Raw genomic sequence first — 24033 nt, forward strand, 5'->3', positions numbered from 1 at the left:
TATGACCTCCATTTTACAGATGAGGAAACTGAGGCAGATAGCAGTCAAGTGACTTGCCCAGGGCCACACAGCAAATAAGTGTCTGAGGCTGGATTTGAATTCAGGTCTTTCAGATTCTGGTCCAAGGCTCTGTGCCATCCCTATGACTCCTGAACAGGATTGGGGGAGGGGGGTTCACATCAGCCCCTTCCTAGCTGGTTTCTCCTGCCAGACAATTAGAAGGGAGATGGGGTGTGGGGGAGAATGTGCATCCTTGCTGCCTGCTGGGGGGGGCACGCGCCTCCTTACTGCCCTTGGTGCAGCCCAGCCTCTGCAGTGGAGGGAGCCAGTGAGCCAAGGGCCCCCCCACTCCCTCCTGCTGCCCCACCCCAGGCTACAGGTGTGGCCTGCTCCCTGCTGGGACAGCTGGCAGGGCTGCCCCAGGACCCAGTCAGACCGAAGGTGCTTCGAGTCTTGAGGAGGGGGGAGAGGACCCCGAGCACTGGCAGGGTTCCTGCTGCTACAGATGTGAGAAGAGACTGGGAACAAGAGAGATGGAGAGGAAAGGGGGGAACAGGACCCTGGCTTCTGAAAAGACCCCTGAGGTCCAGACCTGGGGGAGGGGAGCTGGTGTGGGAAGAAGGGACAGGAGAGGGAGGACAGTCCAGTAACAATCCTAGTAACTGAGTGGGGGAGGGGAGGCTGGGGGCAGGGGCAGGAGGCTCCTGGGAGGAGGAGGGGGTTGATAATGGGGGACAGTCCAGTAACTGTTCTAGTCACTGAGTGGGGGAGGGGAGGCTGGGGGCAGGGGCAGAAGGCTCCTGGGAGGATGGGGGGGTGATAATGGGGGACAGTCCAGTAACAGTCTTAGTAACTGAGGTGGGGGAGGGGAGGGAGAGGGGAGGCTGGGGGAAGGGTCAGGAGGCTCCTGGGAGGATGGGGGGGTGATAATGGGGGACAGTCCAGTAACAGTCCTAGTCACAGAATCGGGGAGAGGAGGCTGGGGGCAGGGGCAGGAGGCTCATGGGAGGAGCTGGGAGGATGGGGGATGATAATACGGTTAAGGGCAGCAGTAGGACTTGTTAGGGAGGTTGTGGACAGTCTGTGTGGCAGTCAGTGGCCTGGCGGCAGGCCTCCTCTAGGTTGACAGGCCACCAGAGTACACGTCACCTGATGGCAGGGTTGAGGGAGGTGGGCAGTGAGGACGTCCTTTCCCATTCAGTTCCATTCTCCTGGAGCTGAACAGAAGGGCAGAAGGAGACAAGAGGAGGCTTCCTGAGCTTCAATCTCTAGATTACTCCTCACATATGCTAGGTTTAGAATCATAGTTTGAGCTCCTAAGGGTAGAAGAAATGCCTTTATATGACTGAGGGTATCCCCCTCTCACACTACCACACCACCTTACTGTATCCATAGCAATTCTCCAAAACGTATTTTTGGAAGTGACAGTAGGAACCTTGATGCCTGCCTCCCTACCTCCCAAACTACCTTGTGTTTAACTACTTTGTGTGTGTATATGTGTACACACACATTTGTATTTATGTACAATTACATGCACATTCGCATATGTATTTTAATGTATGTTCACATGCATGTGGGGTGGCTAGGCGGCATGGCGGATAGAGCGCCAGGCCTGGGGATAGGAGGACTCCTCTTCCTGACTTCAAATCTGGCCTCAGACACTTACTAGCTGTGTGACCCTGGGCAAGTCACTTAACCCTGTCTGCCTCTGTTTCCTCATTTGTAAAATGAGCTGGAGAAGGAAATGGCAAACTGCTCCAGTATCTTTGCCAAGAAAACCTCAAATGGGGTCACGAAGAGTCTGACACAACTGAAAAGACTGAATGAAACCTGTCCATATACATATGTGCTTTAATGGTTTAAAACTGTACAGATTTTTGTCACATGCTAATGTGTATGTATATACACACATAATATGTCTGTATATACATATATCTGTGTATATATACATGTGTATATGCATATGAGCACTGTGCAGGTACATATATTGTTGTTTAATTGTTTTCAGCCATGTCTTGACTCTTTGTGACCCCATTTGGGGTCTTCTTGGCAAAGATTTGCCATGTCCTTTTCCAGCTCATTTTACAGGTAAGGAAACAGAGGCAGACAAGGTTAAGTGACTTGTCCAGTGTCACACAGCTAGTGTCTGAGGCTGGATTTGATCTCAAGTCTTCCTGACTCCGGTCCCAATGTTTTATCCACTGAGTCATCTACTTGCCAACACACACACACACACACACACACATCATATTCCTGTGTATATAAATGTATATGTGTATATACACGTATGTATACATGTGTACACACATAAAGCAGGTTTACAAAGTGTTTTACAAATATTATCTCATTTGATCCTCTCAACTACCCTGGGAAGTAGCTGCTATTATTACCTTCATTTTACAGATGAGGAAACAGGTTAAAAAAAGGATGAGGGACTTACCCAGGGTCATGCAGCTAGTAAGTGTCAGAGGCTGGATTTGAACTTGGGTCTTCCTAACTCCAGGTTCAGCTTTCTATCTGCTCTGACATCTAGTTGCCAACAAATATATACATATACACATACACATACATACATGTGTACCTGTACATATACATGTACATGAGCATATACCTATATATACCTATAGAATATTCTGCTGTACATATATAATTTTATTAACTTCATATTTATATTATTTTTTAAAATTTGTATTTGCTATCTTTACAATACAAGCTCATTGCAAGTAGGGATTGTTTTCATTCTTTGTGCTTATATCTCTAAAAACTTAGCAAGTGCCTGGTATAATAGCAGGTGCTTAGGCATTTAAATTGATCGATTGATTAATTGATTATTAATCCTGAAGCTCTGGAATTTGAACAGAGGGTCATCCCACTTGAAAGGTGATATACACTCTGTGTGAGGGTATGTGTATAAAAGGGAACTTCAACCCTCATCCCTGGTTCTGCAGGCTCTGAACTCCCATAGCTCAATTGTAGGTTAACAGGTGGAATCAAATATTGCCCTTTGGCATAGTTGTGGTTCTTAAAGTCTCAGGGCCAGACTTGTGCCTCTCACTGCAATCGAAGTGTAAGCCAAAAGCCTAACTAAAGAAATCTGTCTCCTGGGTCTTTTATTCAACTAGCACATATTAAGTGCCTACTGTGTTCCAGGCACTGTGTTGGGTGCTGGGGATACAAAGCCAAAAATGAAACCCCCTTGAGGAACTTAGAGTCTACTGGGGGTGGTGTGAGGTGGGAAGTATGCAGAATATCATGTACTATATTAGGTGCAGTGGAAAGAGTGCTGAGCCTGGAGTCAGGAAGACTTGTCTTCCTGAGTTAAAACTCAAACTGAGACACTTCCTAGCTGTGTGACCCTGGGCAAGTCACTTAACCCTGTTTGCCTCAGTCTCCTCCTCTGTCAAATGAGCAGGAGAAGAGAATGGCAAACCACTCCACGTCTTTGCCAAGAAAATCCCAATGGGGTCATGGCGAGTAAGACATGACTGAAAAATGACTTAATAACAACAAAAATACGCAAACAAAGAAGGCAGTGTGGGGTAATGGAATAGGCACTGGATTTTGGAATCTGAAGATCTGAGTTTCTGTCCTGGTCCTTTCTCCTTTTTGTGTGAATCTATGCCAGTCTGGGCCCAGTTTCCTTCTCCTTAAAATGAAGAGTTTGGGCTAAATGATATCTAAGCTTCCTTCTAGTTCTAACTCACTCAGAGAGAATAAATTGCAAAGCTCAACTCAATCATGCTTCACCTCTCACCTATTAAACATTATCTTATCCTTCCTGCTTCTGTCTCATTGAGTTCTGGCAAGATCCTAGAGAGGAGGGATTAACCTGGGGCAGAGAAGATTCCATTCCTTAGAACGGGAGGAGAAAACAGGAGTTGCTTTAAGCCGCGTGGCTTTTTCTTTAACTGTTAGACTGGGGTGGATAGGGGTGGGGATGGGGGTCCAGGCAGTGGTATGCTGGTAAATGTTTAATAATCAGCTGGCTGAAAAAATTGACAGCACACACTTTAAAGTTTAATAAGCATTATTAACATTTTCTCCACCACATTTTTAAGTCTAGACAATCAACAAAACAATAAATAACTTAAAGCCTGATTTCTGAGGTGTAAATGCTCACACCGAAAATTTAATAATCAGTTCTTGAACATATGAGCTGGCTGAGTCCAGACACCCAAAGGCCCCCCCTAAGTCAGTCAACCTAGAGTGTCTTGTAGAGGGGAGGTCCAGAATAAACCAAGACTTCCTAGGCTCCTAATGAGACAAAATTTATAAAGTGCTGTATAAATGTGCTATTATCAGTAGTAGTAATAATAGTAGTGGTAGTAGTATTTGTAGAATAGTAGTAGTAAATAGTAGAGTAGTAGTAGTAGTAATTGTAGAATAATGTAGTAGTAATAATAGTAAAGTGCCTTAGGCAGGATTCAAATTCAGATCTTCCCAAGTCCAAGTTTGGTGCTTTATCTACCTAACTGCCAAAGCACTTTCCTCATAACAATTCAGGGAGATGGATTGTTCAAATATGATTAGTATTCCCATTTTATCAATGAGGAAGCTGAGGTCCAGGTTGGGGAAATAACTTAGCCTCCCTCTCCCTTCTACTCCATAGGATAATGCAATCTCAAAGCATACAAGGTCTTTGGATTCCTGGAGGCCCCTTCACGAGGCCAAACTATTTTCATAACAATACTAAGACATTGTCCATTAAAATACTACCCTTTCCAACTACATATCTATGTGAGGCCAGATTTTCTTCATATACTTCAGCCAAAATAACATGTCACAACAGATTGAATGCAGAAGCAGATGTGAAAATGCAGCTGTCTTCTGTTAAGTCAGATATTAAAGAGATTTGGAAACAAACAAACAAACAAAAAAACCATGTAAATCAATGCCACTCTTCTCCTTACTTTTTTTGTTTTGGAAAATAGAATGATTTCTTATAAAAAGATGTTATTTATGTTAACTTATAACAGATTCATTATTTTTAAATTTATTATTTATTAATTTTGCTTTGTTATATAAATGATTATTATATGATAATATATTGTAATTATAAATATATTTAAATTTTTTCAGTTTTAATTTCTATTATGTTCATATATGTACATATACACAGATATATTTGTGGGCTATATAACACATCCCACATAAAAGCTTTTTTGGAAGTCTTCAAATTTTAAGACTATAAAGAGGACCTAAATAATTTTTTAAAATTTAAAGGAAGGGGCAGCTAGATGGCACAGTGGATAGAGCACCGGCCCTGGAATCAGGAGGACCTGAGTTCAAGTCTAGCCTCAGACACATAACACTCTAGCTGTGTGACCCTGGGCAAGTCCCTTAACCCCATTGCTTAGCCAAAAAAAAAAAAAGTAAAGGAATCCTCAATAACCTTTAAGAGTATAAATGGGTCCTCAATAATTTTAATTTAATTTTTGAGACCCCCATTTAGGGGTCCTGAGATCCAAAAGTTTTAGGACATTTAATATATTTATTTTAAATAATGGAAAAAACAAGTTCAGGATCCAGTTCTGCTGACCCCTCCTCTCAGCGTTCTTTCCACCAACGCACAGTACCCTTCATCACTTTTGACTCTGGGCAGACTAGTTAAACTGACGGATGCCACAGCTGGCTCTGACATCTGGGCTTTGTGGCACGGTTTTGTTTTTGGTTTTTGGGGTTTTTTTTCAAACTTTCTCTCTCTACAGGGGATGTTTTGGCTACAAAAATGCAAGATGAGCCCCAGGCTGGGGTCTTTCATGGCGGGCATTTTCACCATCTTCCTCACCATCCAGTCCCTCATTCTCGACTTGAACCAGACGTCTTCCTTCGGGAAGGATCCCAACAAATTCAACATCTACAAGGAGCTCCGTGGAGTGGTCTTCTGGGCTTTCAGTCACAAGAATAATATCACCATCTTCCTGTCCATCACCACGCTCCTGGCTAGCTGCTTCCTCCTCTACTCTGTGCACATGAAACTCTACCTGGGCCTCTTCATCTACATCCTCTGGATCATCACTTACGAAATCACCTGCTTCTCCCTAATCCTGCTCATCTCTCAGGCCATCCAGCCTCCCTTTCTGCCAATAAAGCACTTCCTGTGGATTAACCAAATTTCCCGCATGATCCTCCAGGCCTTCTGGCTACCCTTTGTCATGACCTATGCCTATAGTCTCTTTAAGGGCCCAAATCACTTGGCCAAGAAGAGTCCCCGTACCAAAAAGGAGTATGACACTGCATCAGAGTACTGGTCCCATATAGGTATAATGCCCTATGAACAAAAGCTCACCTGATCTTTGTTAGGAGAAAGGAAGAGAGGGAATCCAACCCTGGATTTCCAGGTCTCCCTACTTCCTACCCTCTAATCCCTGATCCTGATGCTGATTTTTTTTAACTAAAAGTAAATAAATTTATTCATAAAATAAAAAAGTTAGTTTTAGTTAGTTGCTAAAATATGTACAGTAATCCCCAAAAGGTGAATTGTTTTATTTCTTTTCCATGTGAGAACCCATCTATTCTGATGCTGATTCTAGTTCCAAGTTACTGAGGATCCTTTTATTTTTTCCAAGTAAGATTTTGTTCCGCAGGCAAAATGTGAGGGGAAGGGGGGAAATGTGGAGAGCAAGAGTGTGCTTGGACTGCTTGTTATCTGTATCTACTCATTTTGGTGCTTTGTAATAAATTGTCTTGCATTGTTCTTTACCTTTGGGTTGTGTTTCTCACCTTTGCCCTCTTCATTTTCTGTGTTACATTTTTATTTCCTAAGGAAGTGGCCTCAACCTCACAAGAAGTCAGTTCTCCTAGAGTTTCTGTCCAGGCAACGTAATGTAATCATTCATTCATTCATTCACTCAGTTAACAAATGCTTCCTAAACAATCTGCTATGCACAATGTACTATAGCAGGTGCTAGGAGAGATTTAAAAAAAAATATTAGTAAGAAGTTTTTGACCTTAAAGAATTCATGGTCTAGTTCAAGTAATGAGACAGATACACAGATTCAAATAATTTAAATCTGAATAGATATTCAGGCTACAAAGGGCTCTGGGATCAGAGGAGGTACAGAAACCTTTCTAGCTGAGAGGAGATTTAGGAAGGATTTCCTCAATCCATCAATCAATAAACATTTATTAAGTGCCTACCATGTGTCAGGCACTGTTCTAAGCTCTGGGGATACAAAAAAAAGCAAAAGACAGTCCCTGCCCTCGAAGAGCTTATAATCTAATGGGGGAGATAACATGCAAACAAGATAAATATACAAGATAATAATATACAATAATAATAATAATAATAATAATAATAATAATAATATACAAGATAAATAGGAAATAATTAACACAGGTATGAAGAGGGGTTGAGGAAGGCTTTCTGTAAAAAGCAAGATTTTAGTTGGGACTCAAAATAAGCCAGGAAGTCAGAAAGTGGAATTGGAGAGGGAGCTCATTCCAGGTACGGGGGGCAGCCAGAGAAAATCTCCAAAGCCAAGAGATGGAGTGTCTTGTTTGTAGAACAGCCAGGAGGCCAGGGTCACTGGATCAGAGCATACATGGCAGGGAGCAAGGTGAAAGAAGACTGGAAAGGTAGGAAGGAGCTAGGTTATGAAGGGCTCTGAATGTCCAACAGAGCATTTTGTGTTTTGGACATGTTGAGTTTAAAATATGTTAGTTGTACAATGACTAACGTTGATAGACTTAGCCCTTCTCAGCAACGCAAGGATCTAAAACATCTCCAAAAGTCTCATGATGGAAAATGCTATCCACATCTAGAGAAAGAACTATGGAATGTGAATGCAGATTGAAGCATACTATTGGCTCTTTTTTTCTTCTTCTGTTTTGTTTTGTTTCCTCTTTCTTGTGGTTTCTCCTATTGGTTCTAATTCTTCCTTACAACATGACTAATGTAAAAATATGTTTAGTAGGAATGTATATGTAGAACCTATATTGGATTGCATGCCATCTTGGGGAGGGAGGTGGGGAGGGAGGGAGAGAAAAATTTAAAACTCAAAAGCTTATGGAAATGATTGTTGAAAACTAAAAATAAATTAATAAAAATAATAAAGTGATACAGCTAAAAGAGTTGGTACAAAACATCCCCCCCAAAACTTGAGGTTCTCACAAATTCTCAAAAATATGCACAGTGTCCATATGAACTACACGATGGTAGTGGGACAGATATCTAGGATATATACATATGGGAAAGAATTAATCATAACCTCTATTGCTTCAGGACTTGTAAGTCCTTTCTATAACCCAATGCCAGCAGCTTATATCTGTCATGAGGGGTCAAGCTCCCTGAAGCTAACTCCTTCCTTGGGTAACTGTCTTTACTGCATCCATCTATCCTTGGTATATTTCATTGTTCTACTATCTCCTATGATGTAGGAGGAGAGAAAATTCCCTCTCCTCCACCCCAAATGTGATTGTCTTTCAGAGACCTGCTTTTGTATTATGGCTTCAAATCCCAAAATTAGGAACTCCAAATTGGAACACTCTTAAAATTGAACTGATCCATTTGAGACCTGACAGTTCAAGGAGTGTAACGATTCTCTTGACCAATCATGCTTTTACATTCTTGACCCAATTAAGGAGGAGTTCACACCTGATAAAGGGATCAGTGCATCTTGTTTATTGTTAAAACCTAATTTGATTTAGAGATTGATTTTTTTGACTCAGTCAAAGAAGCTTTCACACCTGATAAAGGTACCTGGAGTGGACACATTAAAACTTCAACAAGTTCTTATACTTAAAGTGAAGGGTGTAAATCAATTGTTGTATCTGCCCCTGCCCCTGCTAGTTTTCTAGCGTCCTGTGAGCAGGACTTGAGTTTCACCTGTCTTTGTAGCCCAAGGTGCCTTATAAATGCTAGCTGCTGAATAGATGTCTGTTGAATTAGATCTTGCCCTAGGTTACTGCCAAAGAGTTAAAGAAAATCAATTAGAAGTTCAAAGTGTGGTCCATTAAAGCCGATTCAATAAATATTAAGAACCAATGATGTACAGAATATTAGGCTAGATTTTAAGAAAAAGTTTAGACAAGATGGGTTTCCTACCCTAAGATAATTTCATTTTTTGTATTTGTACGCAAGTGCAAAATCTGGCCTCAGACACTTACTGTGTGACCCTGGGCAAGTCACTTCACCATGTTTGCCTCAGTTTTCTAATCTGTAAAATGAGCCGGAGAAAGGAATGACAAACCCCTCCGGTATCTTTGCCAAGAAAACTCCAAATGAGGCCACATGGAATCAGACACAATTGAACAACAAAAAATTCTACATGGTAATTAGCAGAGCCAGAAATAAAACTCAGGTCCTTTTGCTTCAAATACAGCATTGCCTCCTTATCCAGAATCTGTAACTTCTCCTGAAACATCAAGGATATTAGTGTTCAGGTAGTGTTCAAATTTACCTCTATAATGGTTACCATGAAAATTCTTCTCGGTCCCTTCAAAGGTCATTGGGAGTTGGTGGAGGAGGAAATTGAGGTGTAGAAAGTCACTGGCCTAAGGTCACAGAGATAGGAAGCAGTAAGCTGGCTTTAGAACCCAGGTCTGATGAGATCCCTTAGCTTGAATCTATGATACTATGATAAATGTTGAATCAGGGAGAGGGTGGTGCAGTTCCCCTAATGGACACAAGGTGGCAGTCCAGGAATAGGATTTTTCTCAATCTTAATCTCTTTTCTTTTCCCCTTCCCTTACAGGGAGTGAGTTGCAGGTTGGGGGGGGGGGGTGAAAGGATGATGAGAAGGGAAAAACAGGTATATGAAGGGAACCTGCCAGAAGAGGCTCAGGAAATACTAGAAAGGCAGGCAAAGAAAAAATAGCCATTGATGATCTCTGACTTCAAATTTCAAAAGCCCTTGTAACAAACATACATAGTTGAGCAAAAAAAAAAAAAAAATCCCGCCATTGGCATTGTCTGAAAATGTATGTCTCATCTTGCATCCTGAGTCCATCACCACTCTGTCAGGAGAAGGGTTAGTGTGCTTCATTCTCCACTGGTCCTCCAGAACTGTGCCTGTCACCACATTGATTGAAGTTATCAAGTCTTTCAATGCTTTTTATTTTTTATTTTTATGATGTTAAAGTTTATACATATACATATATATATTTTTCCTATTTCTGTTCAGTTTACTCTGCATCAATGCATAGAGGCCTTCCCAGGTTTCTTTGAAACTGTCCATCTTGTCATTTGTTTTGCTGAATTATTATTCTGTACATCCTTTGTTTAGACGTCCTTTAATAGGTAGGCACCTCCTTACTTTAGAGTTTTTTTTAATTCTCCCTGGGAGACTGTCAGCAAAAAAACCAAACAAACCAAAAAACCCTTGTTATCTACCACCTGATAGGCAGGAAGTTGTTTATGTAGTCAAACAAAGAGAACTTTTGGGTTCACCTGGCTGTGTAAAAGACTATTTTTTTCATGAAACAGCTAAAATTGAAACTAAGCGCTGCTATCAGTGATACATACCCAGAATCAAGATTAAAAAGGGACTTTTGGAGGGCTCACAGACTGAACCTGTTAGTAATAAAAAATTCATTTGGACTAAATACATATAGGAATTTCTGATCACGTGCCCCATTGATAAAAACTCTTGAATGCCACTGCACAGGGTGCTACAGAAATGTTGTTCTTCAATTGGGAATGACTCTTTGTGACGCCGTTTGGGGGTTTCTTGGCAAGGTGCTGGAGTGGTTTGCCATTTCCTTCTCCAGCTCATTTTACAGATGAGGAAATGGAAACAAACAGTGACTTGCCCAGGGTCACATAGCTAGTAAGTGTCTGAGGTCAGATATGAACTTGGGTCTTCTTGACTCCAGGCCCAGCACTTAGCTGCCCTCTGTACAGAGATCTATATATGAATAGATTGTAAGGCACTTTGAGGGTTTATTCATCTTGGGCCTATCTCCCAACAGATCCAAGCTCAGTTTCTTGCCCACAGTCATTGTTTTGTTCTAGACCTCAGATTTCATTAAATGTAGGGAATCTCTGGGTTTGGAAACTCCCTCCAGGGATGCAGAGGGGCAACTCCTGTGCTAACATAAGGTCTTGCATTGTTGCCTGGGGCACTAAGAAGTTATGGGACTTGCTCTTGGTCACTAATCTTTTTTTTTTACATTTTTTTGGGGGGGCTAGGCAATGGGGTGAAGTGACTTGCCCAGAGTCACACAGCTAGTGAATATTATGTGTCTGAAGTGGGGTTTGAACTCAGGTCCTCCTGAATCCAGGGCCAGTACTCTATCTACTGTGCCACCTAGCTGCCCCCATGGTCACTAATCTTGTAAGAGGCAACCATATGGTATGGTGTACAGCGCGTTGGACCTGGAGTCAGGAAGACCTGAGTTCAAATCCAGATGCTAACTGTAACTCTGGGCAAATGACTTAACGTCTGTGTGCCTCAGTTTCCCCAACAAAAAAAGGGGATAATAATAGTGCCTACCTTGCAGGATTGTGAGGATCAAATGAGATATTTGCACAAAAGCACAGGTACTATGTACTTATTTCCTTCCCTTCACTAAGCTAAGCTAATATGGGTGAAAGGGTAAAATTTGAACTTGGCCCTTCCTGACTTCCTCTAACCATTTGACCACACTGCCGCTTTTTAATTCTTTAGAAATTGTGGTATTAAATGATTTGCTGCACATATGCATCTCACTTGAAGAATATCAATGGTTGGAAGTTGGGCCTTTGTCTCAGGAAAATGCCTGAGGTCATTAAAAGCATTTGCATAATTTCCCAAAGACAATTCAGTCTTTGCTCCCCTTCAAATCTGATCCAGATTTGGATTATTGATTATAATATAATTATATATTATCACATATAACATGATATGATATTGTATAATAATGATTATAATATTAAAAGGTACAGATCACAAATTTAGAGCCAGGAGGAATCTAAAAGTCCCTTTATTTTACAATCCAACTCCTCATTTTTCAGTTGAGGAAACTGAGGCCCAGAGGGTTTAAGTGACTTTCTAGGGTCATATAGATCAGACCTGCACAACTTGGCAGTAGATAAGGGTCAGAATTAAAATAGGACAAACTTCCTGGGTCCGAAGTAAAGGTATAATTAATGATTAAACTATTTTGCAAATAAACCATATTTTTTTAAAAGAGGAAAATTTCAATTAATATCAATTAATTTCACTTATTTCTTAAGATTTTTATTTATTATGAAATTATATTACTATTAAAAAAATTACTTTGCTAAGAGGTACAAGTTTTAATACATTTTTTGGGTTTTCTTACTGTTTACAGTTAGTTAATGGGATGCATTACACTTCTTGTCAGCGATCAGTTTATCATACTGTGGAATCATGTCTGAGACTGATTTCTTTAGAAATCTGAAAACTAACCTTAGTAGCTGTCTCATTTTCTGAGTTCACTTTCTTGAAAAACTACTGTTTCCCACTGAGATTTTTCAACAATTTGGACAATTTAATTTGTTTTTCATTGGCTTCCAATTTACTAAAGTCAGGATGTTTTGATTCAAAGTGGCGAGGAAGATTGTATTCCTTCAGAATCGCTATTACTTCTTGGCAAACAAGGCACAATACTTTGTCTCTTGTATAAGGAAACAAGTATCTATTTGTCCACTCCAGATTAAACACTCTATGTTCTGATTCTATCTTCCATTTCTTTTTATCACCCTTTTTACGAAGTCACCCGCAAAAAATTTAATGTTAGAAGCAAAAAATCCCCACAGCAACTCCTCACATACAAAGAAACACTGAACTGAGTGTCTGACCTTGGAAAGAGTGCCAGACACTCATGTAACTTGGAGGGCACGGTGAGGGAGAGGAAGAAGCTGTTCAGTGCGTAGTGGGCATCAGCTGCATTGGCACACGCCTGCACTAACTTTGTCCCTGTTCAAACCAGAAACAATTGAAAACAGTGAAAAGATACAACTCTCACACCTTTCAGATTAGAGACAGACTGACCTCAGGTCACGTGACAAACAGGTAAGAGAGTGAGCAGTAGTTATGTGACAGGCACAATAGTGACTAGCGGAAGGTGGGTTAAGAGGGGCATGGGCGAAGCACTCAGTACATCTTTACCTTCTTTTACATCCTCTACATTTTTCGAGGACTGTGGGCCATATGTTGTACAGGCCTGATACAGATAAGAAAGCATTTGAAACCAACCCAAAAGCAGCATTATTTCTACTGTACGATGTTGTTATTTAGGTTCAAAGGGGAAAATTACACGTTTTAGAGGGGAGGCAATCGCAGTTAAGTGACTTGCCCAGGGTGACACATCTAGTAAGCGTCTGAAGCCGGATTTGACTCAGGTCCTCCTGCGTCTAGGGCGGATGTTCTATGCACTGCACCATCTAGCCGTCCCTGAAATCACGACTTTTGAGGGGGCTAAGGTGAGGGGTCAGGAGGGAAGAAGTCCCTAAGACTTGATAGCTTCAAGAATCCAGGGAATAGTAGAGCTAGGCATGGATGTAAAGATGCCAACGGAATAGAGTGTTCTAAGGGATAAAGATTTAGGCCTTTCCATCTCCCTATGCTACACTGTCTGAAAAGCCTTGCTTATTGGAAGCCTAAATTTTATCGCAGCATTAGCCTTTTAGACTAAGGCTTTAAACCTAACAACAACAGTAATGGTAATAATAATAATTATGGGAGGGGCGGAGCCAAGAGGGCAGAGTGAAAGCAGTGACTTGCTTGAGCTCTCCCCCAAACCCCTCCAAATACTCATAAAAAATGGCTCTAAACAAATTCTGAAGCAGCAGAACCCACAAAAAGACAGAGTGAAACAAATTTCCAGCCCAAGACAACCTGGACGATTGATCAGAAAGGTGCATCGCGCAGGGCTGGGAGCGCAGTGTGGCGTGGGGGCACAGGCTGCAGCGAACGTGGAGCAGGCCTCAGAGGACTGAATCGCGGGTAGCTGTGGAGGTTTCCAGACTCCTCAATCCACCAATGCCAAAGACAACTTACAAGGTCAGTGGGAAAAGTCTGTTTCTGTCGTGCTGAGAAGGAAGGGGGGTTTCAGCTCCATTCCCCAAGAGCTGGTGGGGGCGGGGGGGGGCCCAGCTGCTTCCCAAGCTTCTGGCCCACAGACTGAGGGGGAATCCAGTGGCTGATCAGAGAGGGACTGCAGGGATCTCTTTGCCAGTGCTGACGCAGGAATCTCTTGCTTTGCCCGTGTGTGGATCTGGGTCACAGTTCTGGGCGGCAGTGCTGGGGTGAGGAGGATCTCTGGCTTGGTGGAGCTTGTAGTGGCTGTGGAGAGAAACCCCTCCTCACAGTTACAGGACAGAAAGGAGTACTTGTGGTCACAGGCCAGGAAAGGTCACAGGCCTCCCCCTTTATCATACCACCTTGGAAGAACTAAAAATTTACAGGTCCTTACAGGTATCCCTGAAGCTTAGGACAGTACATTCTCCACATTGGATGCAGACTCTTACTTTAACAAAGAGTTTAAAACTCAAGTAATTGGCCGGGATCATGAGTAAGCAGCGCAAAAAGAGTCAGACTATATTATCTTACTTTGGTGAAAAAGAAAATCAAAATACACAACCAGAAAAAGACCACAAAGTCCTACATCCAAAGCCTCCAAGAAAAATATGAATCAGTCCCAGGCCTTGGAAGAGCTCAAAAGGGATTTTGAGAAGCAAGTAAGGGAAGTAGAGGAAAAACTGAGAGTGATGCAAGAAAATCATGAAAAACAAGTCAATAGCTTGCTAAAGGAGACCCAAAAAAATACTGAAGAAAATAACACCTTAAAAAATAGCCTAACCCAAATGGCAAAAGAGGTCCAAAAAGCCAATGAGGAGAAAAATGCCCTAAAAAGAAAAATTGGCCAAATGGAAAAGGAAGTCCAAAAGATTACTGAAAAAAATACTTCCTTAAAAATTAGAATAGAGCAATTGGAAGATAGCGACTTTATGAGAAATTGAGACATTGTAGAACAAATCCAAAGGAATGAAAAATTAGAAAACAATGTGAAATATCTCATTGGAAAAACAACTGACCTGGAAAATAGATCCAGGAGAGAGAATTTAAAAATTATTGGACTATCTGAAAGCCATGATCAAAAAAAGAGCCTAGACATCATCTTTCAAGAAATTATCAAGGAAAACTGCCCTGATATTTTAGAACCAGAGGGCAAAATAGAAATTGAAAGAATCCACAGATCTCCTCCTGAAAGAGATCCCCAAAGGAAAACTCCTAGGAATAGTATAGCCAAATTCCAGAGTTCCCAGGTCAAGGAGAAAATATTACAAGCTGCCAGAAGGAAACAATTCAAGTACTGTGGAAACACAATCAGGATAACACAAGATTTAGCAGCTTCTACATTAAAGGACCGCAGGGCATGGAATATAATATTCCGGAGGGCAAAGGAGATAGGATTACAACCAAGAATCACCTACCCAGCAAAACTGAGTATAATCCTTCAGGGGAAAAAATGGTCATTCAGTGAAATAGAGGACTTTCAAGCATTCCTGATGAAAAGACCAGAGCTGAATAGAAAATTTGACTTTCAAATACAGGACTCAAGTGGAACATGAAGAGGTAAACAGGAAAGAGAAATCATAAGAGACTTATTAAGATTGAACTGTTTACATTCCTGCATGGAAAGATGATATTTATAACTCATGAGACCTTTGTCAGTATTAGGGTAGTTGGAGGAAAAAAATTATATGTATGTATATGTAGATAGATAGATAGAGGGCACAGGGTGAGTTGAAGATTAAGGGTCATATCTGGAGAATAAAATTAAGGGATGAGAGAGGATTATACTCAGAGAAGAAGAAAGGGAGAGGTAGAATGGGGTAAATTATCTCACAAAAAAAACAGAAAAGTCTCTTACAGTGGAGGGGAAACGGGGAAGGTGAGAGGGAATGAGTGAATCTTATTCTCATAGGATTTGGCTTAAGGAGGGAATAACATACACATTCAATTGGGTATGGAAATCTGTCTTACCCTACAGGAAAATAGGGGGAGAAGGGGACAAGAGAGCAGGGGATGATAGAGAGGAGGGCAGATTGGGAAAGGGGTAATCAGAAGTAGAGAGGGACAGGGTCAAAGAAAGACTTAGAATAAATGGGAGGGCAGGATAGGATTAAGGGAAATAGAGTTAGTTTTTACAACATGTCTACTATGGATGTGTTTTGAATAACTGCACATGTACAACCTATATTGAGTTGCTTGCCTTTTCAATGAGGGTGGGTGGGGAGCGAGGAAGAGAGAAAATTTGAAACCTGAAGTTTTAAAAAGATATGTTTAAAAAAATGTTTTTACATGCTACTGGGAAATAAGAAATACAGGAAATGGGGTACAGAAGTCTATCCTGCCCTACAGGAAAATAGAAGGGGAAGGGGATAAGAGAAGGGGAGAGAGAAGAGAGGACAGACTAGGGGAAGGGATATTCAGAATGCATGCCATCTTGGGGTGGGGGGAGGGGTGAGATGGGGTGAAAATTTGGAACTCAAAAACTTGTGGGAGTGAATGTTGAAAACTAAAAATAAATAAATTTATATTAAAATAAAAAAAATAATAATAGTTATAAATAATAGCCAGCATTTATATAGCACTTTAAAATTTGCAAAGTGCTTTACATATGTTGACTCATTTGATCCTCACTAGCCTGGGGAGGTCAGTGCTATCATTATACCCACTTTATAATTAAGGAAACTGAGGCCCATAGACATTAAGTGACTTGCCCAAAGTCACATAACTAGTAAGCAGCAGAGAGTGGATAGCACTAGACATCCAAAAAAGGACTTGGGGCCCTGTCTCCTCCTACTCTATCATCTTTCATGGGTCTGGCTCTGTGAAAATGAGAGCCTCTCCAGAAAGCCAGGTTAGAGAGCTTATTACTCAGTGGCAAAGAATATCATCAATCTTTCCCTGAATCCATCCCTTGGCAAGCTTAGCATAAGGGGGAAGCTGTTATCTAGATAGAGTAACTGACAGAAGAAATCATTAGTCTATGTTGGTCAGATGCAGACTTCTCCCTAGATAAGCACTAAAAAACATTTAATTTGTCTCTTTTTGTGAAGGATATAAAAGCCCACAGAGAAGAAAGTATAGGCAAAGAAGAAAATGGCTTGGGGAAGATGAGTTTGTGGGAATACATTGTAAAAATGCACAGAAAAAAAAGTTCAGAACAGGACACATACGTCAAAAAGGGCGGGAGAGCTGACTTAACAACTTTGTTAAATTTAATATGTATTTAAAAAACAAATTGTACATAATAGAATGTTATTTATGTATAATTGGAATGTTTGGTGATGATTGTTAAATTTATAATATAAAATAAAATTTTTAAAAAGTTAATTAGGGGAAAAGATATGAGAAGCCACAGCGTGTAGTGTTAGATTTTTTCAATGTATTGATTGATTTTGTTTTTTTCTCTTTTTCTTAAAAAAAAACCCTTGTTATATGTATGGCTCTCTAAGGGGAGGTAGAAGAAGGTATAGAGGGAAATTTAAGTGATACAAAAATATATATTAATGAAATTTGTTTTAAAAAATGAATTAGGCATGTATAGCCCATATCAAATTACTTATTGTCTCAGGAGGGGGGAGGTGAGTGAGGGAAAGAAAAAATTTGGAACTCAAAAAATCTTTTTAAATGAATGTTAAAAATTGTCTATAACTGGGGGAAAACAAAAAATTATTTAAAAATGAATTAGGGGTAATAATAGGGCCTTGTGTTTTGGTAACAATTTTTTTTTTCAGCCAAAGACAAGGTTTATTAGAACATCTATCATATTGGGCAGACTCTTAAGGAGTCTGAACATTAGTAAACTGTTGGCTAGATTATAAGAATCTGAGCACCTTAATGGAGACAAGATGGACCTTATATACAGGAAGACTGTGGGAGGGATCTAGGAGTGGCCAAGTAGTTTGGGGTGACTGGAGGAGGGGCCTAAGGAAGATCTGAATGGGAGTGGCCAGTAAACTGGGGTGAACAGAACTCCTGGGACCCGGACAATGTGGCCAAGGGAGAATGGATTAAGTGTGGGAAACGGCCAGGGGCCATAGGGAGATAAGACAATGGAAGGCCAGGCTAGGGTAAGGGTAACAGAGAATTGGGAGATTGGGCCTAGGCAATAACAAAAGACCAGTTGATAGGATTATAGCCTCAGGTGAACTCCCGAGATTTGGCCACGGGGGAAAGTCCAGGGTTTTTCCTTTTTGGGGTCTAGATCCCATTCTCATTGTTCCCTCCCTCAAGCAAATAGTACCCAAATTCTTTTGGGGTAAGGGGCAAAGGTCTTCGCTTCTGAAAAGGCTTCCTGATGGCAAGGGGCACAGAGCAGTCCCTGCCTTGAGGGGGTCCCAAAGAGAGGTTGACCGAAACCGAGCACAGGCTGCATCCAGGGAATGATGGGGGGACTTTGGCTGGTACCCTCTGTTTGCCTACCAACTGTAGGTGAATGGCCTGTAGTCTGGGAGTCACAAATCTGACAGAAAAGACTGCAGGGTCCAGATATGACAGGATAAAACAGGCTTAGCTCTGTTTGGATTCAGATAATTCAGTCTTCCAACCATACAGTATCAAATCCACCTCATAGCTAGAGTCAGGAACAGCCAGGTGGGTAACATTCCTTTTCAAAGGAACATAATGGGGAAACTGAGCCAAGAGGAGATCATCTTAGACTGAGGCTAAAATTGTCCTCTCCACTTTTTCAGATGCTTACTTCCTACCAGTATCACATTCTGAGTAGCTTATGGCATTTCTTTTAGATGGTGGATTATTGATTATCGATGAATTATGATCCATCAGACAACTCAAAATAAAATCCTATGAGCTTTTACCTCAAACAGCAAGTTTCACTAATCACAGTTTAAGAAAAGCTTTTCTAGGATTTACATCTCAAACTTAAATTTGTCCTGGTGTAAAAAGCCAATCATTAGAGATTTCTATACACTTGCAAATTCTCAGCAAACCATACATAACCCAAACAAGCTTTTTGGCTAGTTTGCATATTAAAACCATAATCAACAACAGCCAAATTATTTTAGCAGTAACCAAATTATGAAAAGTTGCTTGACATAACCGATACAAAAAGTTCACCAGTTCGAAACTTGAAGCCATTAGCAATCAGGTGACTTCAATTTTGTTACATGCATTTCCAAATTACTTTACACAGAGAATTAACAGTTAAAACTACAATTTTAAAAGAGTGAGCTTACCTAAGTTAAGAGGCCAGCTTCTTTACCTTGAGCAGGATGTGCTGAACCTGGGTGATGCTTCCAGGCAAAGGTTGCCCTAGGGCCCAACGCCATTGCCAGGGGACCCAAGCTGTAGCTGCTGCCCCTCCCCTCTCCTTCTTTTCCCCAGGTTGTGGAGGGAGAAATCAAAGGTGAGGGGGAAAGGGTGAAACTCTCTTCTCTTATGAGAGGGGTTAATGATACCCTCTTGACTCAAGGGAAGGGACTGACCGAGGTTGTAAGGAGTTGTTTCAAAATTCCTTAATGATCAATCACAAAACCTCCAGAATCTGCCAAGATATTGTTAGCTGCTCTAACTTTCCCTTGTAACCTCCATGAAAGAGGATTCAGGCTCGCAGAGGGAAGGGAGTAAGCAAGCCTCAGGGAACCGAAAAAGCAACTGTGATTCCCTACTGTGGAATTGACAGAATTTGGCATATGCTTCCAGATATGGAGTCCGCCCTTGTCCTCTATGCTGCAGAAGGTGTACCCAGGTCCATGGCCTTGAACTGAACCAGTGGACCTAGAGCCTGAGAGTGTCAGGCTGAGTTCAAGACAGCTTCATAACTGTCTGCCCAAAAAGCACCTCCAAGCCTTGACCCCAACTGCAGAGCAAGAAAGTGGTGGTGGTGGGGGAGGCTTACATACCTTCCAGTATTGGCTGGACAACTTGAGGTTAGGCAGTTTCCCCATACAGGCTACCAAAATGTTGAGGTTTAGAGGTTTAGGGGTGCTGGGACTCCAAAATCACAACATGTGGGTCCTGTCCTAAAGAATTTCCCCCAAACCTTTTTTCAACCAAAGACAAGGTTTATTTGAATATCTGTCATATTGGGCAGACTCTTAAGGAGTCTGTGCATTAGAAAGCTATTGGCTAGATTATAAGAATCTGAGCCTTGGTAACAATTTTTTAAAAGTACATTCCCATATGTTATCTCATTTTTGTTTTATTTTATTTTATTTTGGAAGCAATTGGGGTTAAGTGACTTGCCCAGGATCACACATCTAGTAAGTGTCTGAGACCAGAGTTGGACTCAAATCCTCCTGACTCCAGGGCTGGTGATGTATCCCCTTCACCACCTGACTGCCCCTCATTATCTCATTTTAACCTCACAACTTAATTCTAAGACATTTTCTGAGAAGGAAATAGATTCAGGGAAGCTTGTGGAACCTAGAACTGTCAGGGACCTTGAGATAATCTAATGAAACACTGTCTGAAGGGTGTTGTCCAGGCTTTTTTTTTTTTCCATCATGGTTTTCAGTTAGACCAATAATTTTTAAATTGTCTCTCCTAGGTCTATTTTCCAGGTCAGTTGTTTTGCCGATGACGTATTTTATGTTTTCTTGTATTTTTTCTTCTTTTGTTTCTGTTTGACTGATTCTTACTCTCTCATAGAATCATTAGTTTCCACTTGCCCCATTCTAATTTTTAAGGAGTTGTTTTGTTCTATTAGATTTTATACCTCCTTTTCCATTTGGCCAATTCTACTTTTAAAGGGCTTATTTTCTATGATTAATTTTTGTCCTTCCTTTTCTAAGCTATTGACTCTCTCTTGCATACCTCTCATTTCTTTCCCCAATTTTTCTTCTACCTCTCTCATTTGATTTTTAAAATCCTTCTTGAGCTCTTCCAAGAAGGCTTTTTGGGTTTGAGACCAGTTCATATTCCCCTTTGAGGTTTCAGATATGTGTATATTAACAAAGTTGCCCTCTTCTGAATTTGTGCCTTGATCTTCCCTTTCCCCAAAATAAGAATCTATGATCATTTTCTGTTTCTGCTTTTTGTTCATGGTGTTTGCCTATTTCCTGACTTTAAAAGAAAAAAAAGTTGAGTTCTCCTGCTGGAGTGAAGGGGGCACTTACCCAAGCTTTTCCTGCCCACCAAGGCCTGCACTTGAATGTTCGGCTCCTTCTGGCCCAGGTCTTGCATAGGGCCGTTTCAGTGCTGGTGGATTTCTGTCAGCCTGGAGTTTTGCCTTCTGGAATTGTATTGAGGCACAGGGTGATTTTGCTACTGGAGAATGCCGTCGCTCCTGGTGTTTTTCCAACCTGGTATCTACCAGTTCCCCTTCCTGTATTGAGGCTCTGGGGGTGGGGGGGAGTCCCTGGTGTTGGCACTTGCCTGCTTCACCAACCTAGGTCTCAGGATGTCCCCATGGTATACTGAGGTGGGGCTTGCGGCTGGCTTTCTGGGACACCACCAGTCCCGTACTGCTCCCGTTCCCCCAAAGCAAGAGGGGCCTTTCTCGTTAATCCCCCAGGCTTCCTGGGGTATAAGACTGCCGTGCCCTGTCTTTTTGCTGGCTCAGCATTTTTCCTGGGTCGATATTTTCTGGGCTTTCAGAGGTCAATGAAGGAGAGTGAGAGCAACTTAATTCTTACTCTGCCATCTTGGTTCCCAGAAGCAGAACCGAAACTCTCTCATTTTACAGAAGAGGAAAACTGTGGCCTTGAGTGGTCAAGTAACTTGCTGAAGGTCACCTAGGTAGTGACAGAGACACAATTTGAGCCCAGGTGTTCTGATTCCAAATCCAGCACTCTCTTCACTATATCCTGGATCTGGTGACTCACCTCCAATAATAAACAATAGTATGGACTCAGTCTAGGATGTTTGTAAATGTCAAGTAAAATGTGACTCCCATCACACCACACCACACTGCCTCTCTCTCCCTGCTTGGAGTTAAGGAGCAGTACTGGGCAGAGATTCTGAAGTCCTTGGACACCTCCCTCACACACTGGCTGTGGGATAAAGGGCAAGGTGCTTAATTTCTGTGATCCTTAGTGTCCTCATATGTAAAAGAAGGGGTAGGATTTTATGACCTCTAAGATCCCTCCTGGTTCTTTAAATGCATGATCCTATGACTTTATGAACAGGCCAGGCCAGTCAGGTAGGCAGCAGTCATTTATGGAGTTGGAATCCAAGTTAGGCTCAGCTCTACCACTCACCTCTACTCCCTATCCCTCTGGGAAAAAAAGTCTTCATCTACCTCAGGGCGGTTGTCTGTCATTCTGTGTTCAGGGCTAAACTCTGCTGCTCTGTTGTAGATTAGAAAGTGACCTCTATCGTCCTCTCTCCTCTCTCTCTCTCTCTCTCTCTTTCTCTCTTTCTCTCCTTCCCCTTCCTTCTCTTTTTCTCTGTCTGTGTCTACCTGTCTCTCTCCCTGTCTTTCTCTTCCTCTCTGTCTTCCTGTCTCTCTCTCTGTGTCTCTCTCCTTCCCTTCTTCCTCCTTTTCTCTCTGTCTGTCTCTTTCTCCTTCCCTTTCTCCTCCTCCTCTCTGTCTTTCTCTGTTTCTTTCTGGTTCTGTCTCTGTCTCTGTCTTTGTGTCTCTCTGTCTGTCTGTCTGTCTCTTTCTCTCTCTCAGGTTCTGCCTTCAAACATTTGCCAAAATAATCTTCCTAATGCACTAAATCACTACCCTACTCTAAAACTATCAGAAGCTCACTATGGCCTATAGGGTAAAATAAAGACCACTGGACCTGACATTTAAGATTACTCATTTTGAGGGGCAGCTAGGTGGTGCAGTGAATAGAACACCAGCCCTGGATTCAGGAGGACCTGAATTCAAATCCAGCCTCAGACACATAACACTTACTAGCTGTGTGACCCTGGGCAAGTCACTTAACCCCCATTGCCCAACCAATACCCACCTCCCCCACCCCACCCCCGGCAAAAAAAAAAAAAGATTATTCAGTCTGATTCCAACCAGACCAGGCTTCTTTAACATCTTAATACCCTTCAGGCAGTATGTATTCCAGTCAAGATGGACTGCTTGCTCCTGTCTGGTCTTCATGTGCCCATCCTTCCTCCAAATCTATAATGAACTCCTTCATTTTCCCTTGTTGAAATCCTCTGCCTTCAATGCTCAGCTCAGGTACCCTATCCTCCTAGTCGAAAGTCACTTCTCTCTGCTCACATATTCCTGGAACACTTTGTGTGTATCTCTCCTTTGACCCATCACACTTTCTCTTGTGTTATGCTTATCTATGTACATACTATGATATTCAAGTCCTCCCCTCACCGTTAAACTATAAACTCCTTGAGGGTAAGGTTTGTGTAGTTGTTTATATTCTGTTGTTTTGTTGTAGTTCCCAATTTGGAGGTGTGAGATGAAACCTCAACCTGTTATTCTAATACAACCCGGCTATAAATTGGATGCTGACTGTAGTTCCTTTTATTTTTCCTAAATTCCTTGCAGCGTCAAGAATTGGCACCTTGGGTTATGGTCATGGGGTCTGGTCAACAAATTTTTTGCCTCACTTTTGATATGTCTTACCTCTTGAGTCTATAAGCAACCTGTCTTGGAAAGGACTTGAAAGAAGTCCTTGAGCAGTTAGGAGGCTGACCCCTGGCCCTGACCCTTCCTTTCAAGTTGGGTTTCTACAGTTGATCTTCATTATTCTGGTTGATATGAGTTCTGAGAACTTCACACACACACACACACACACACACACACACACACACACACACACACACACCAGATTACCCCACAATGACTCTACCCAGCAAACATCCTTCCCCTTCCTGGACACCCACAGTCTTCATAGTCTGTGCCACATGTGCTGACCCTTAGAATTATATAGACAGAGTTGGAAAGGACTGCTTATCATATTCAGAGGATTTTAGATTTAGAGCTGGAGAGTATTTCAGAAGTCATCTATTCCAACTCCCACATTTTATAACGAATCTGAGGACCAGAGAGTAATTTGCCAAAGGACACAAAGTTAGCAATTTGCAGAATCATATTTTGAACTCAGGTTTTCTGACCCCCAAATCCACCTTAGAGGTCATTTATTTATTTTCAATTTGGCACCTTGTGATATTCTTTTTAAAATATTATGTGCATATATGTATATGTATG

At 41.6% G+C, this 24033-nt stretch overlaps 1 protein-coding gene across 1 annotated transcript; it reads left to right on the forward strand.

The window, feature by feature from the left end:
- Positions 1-239: 239 nt before the first annotated feature.
- On the forward strand, positions 240-6662 carry LOC110217303 (transmembrane protein 217B). The gene is made up of 2 exons (XM_020999628.2): positions 240-507; positions 5709-6662. Exons 1-2 carry the CDS (start codon positions 244-246, stop codon positions 6291-6293), a joined length of 849 nt encoding a protein of 282 aa, XP_020855287.1. The 5' UTR covers positions 240-243; the 3' UTR covers positions 6294-6662.
- Positions 6663-24033: the final 17371 nt, after the last annotated feature.

The sequence above is a fragment of the Phascolarctos cinereus genome, unplaced genomic scaffold (genome assembly GCF_003287225.1).
Source record: "Phascolarctos cinereus isolate Bilbo 61053 unplaced genomic scaffold, phaCin_HiC Scaffold_5;HRSCAF=322, whole genome shotgun sequence".
Taxonomy (NCBI): Eukaryota; Metazoa; Chordata; class Mammalia; order Diprotodontia; family Phascolarctidae; genus Phascolarctos; species Phascolarctos cinereus.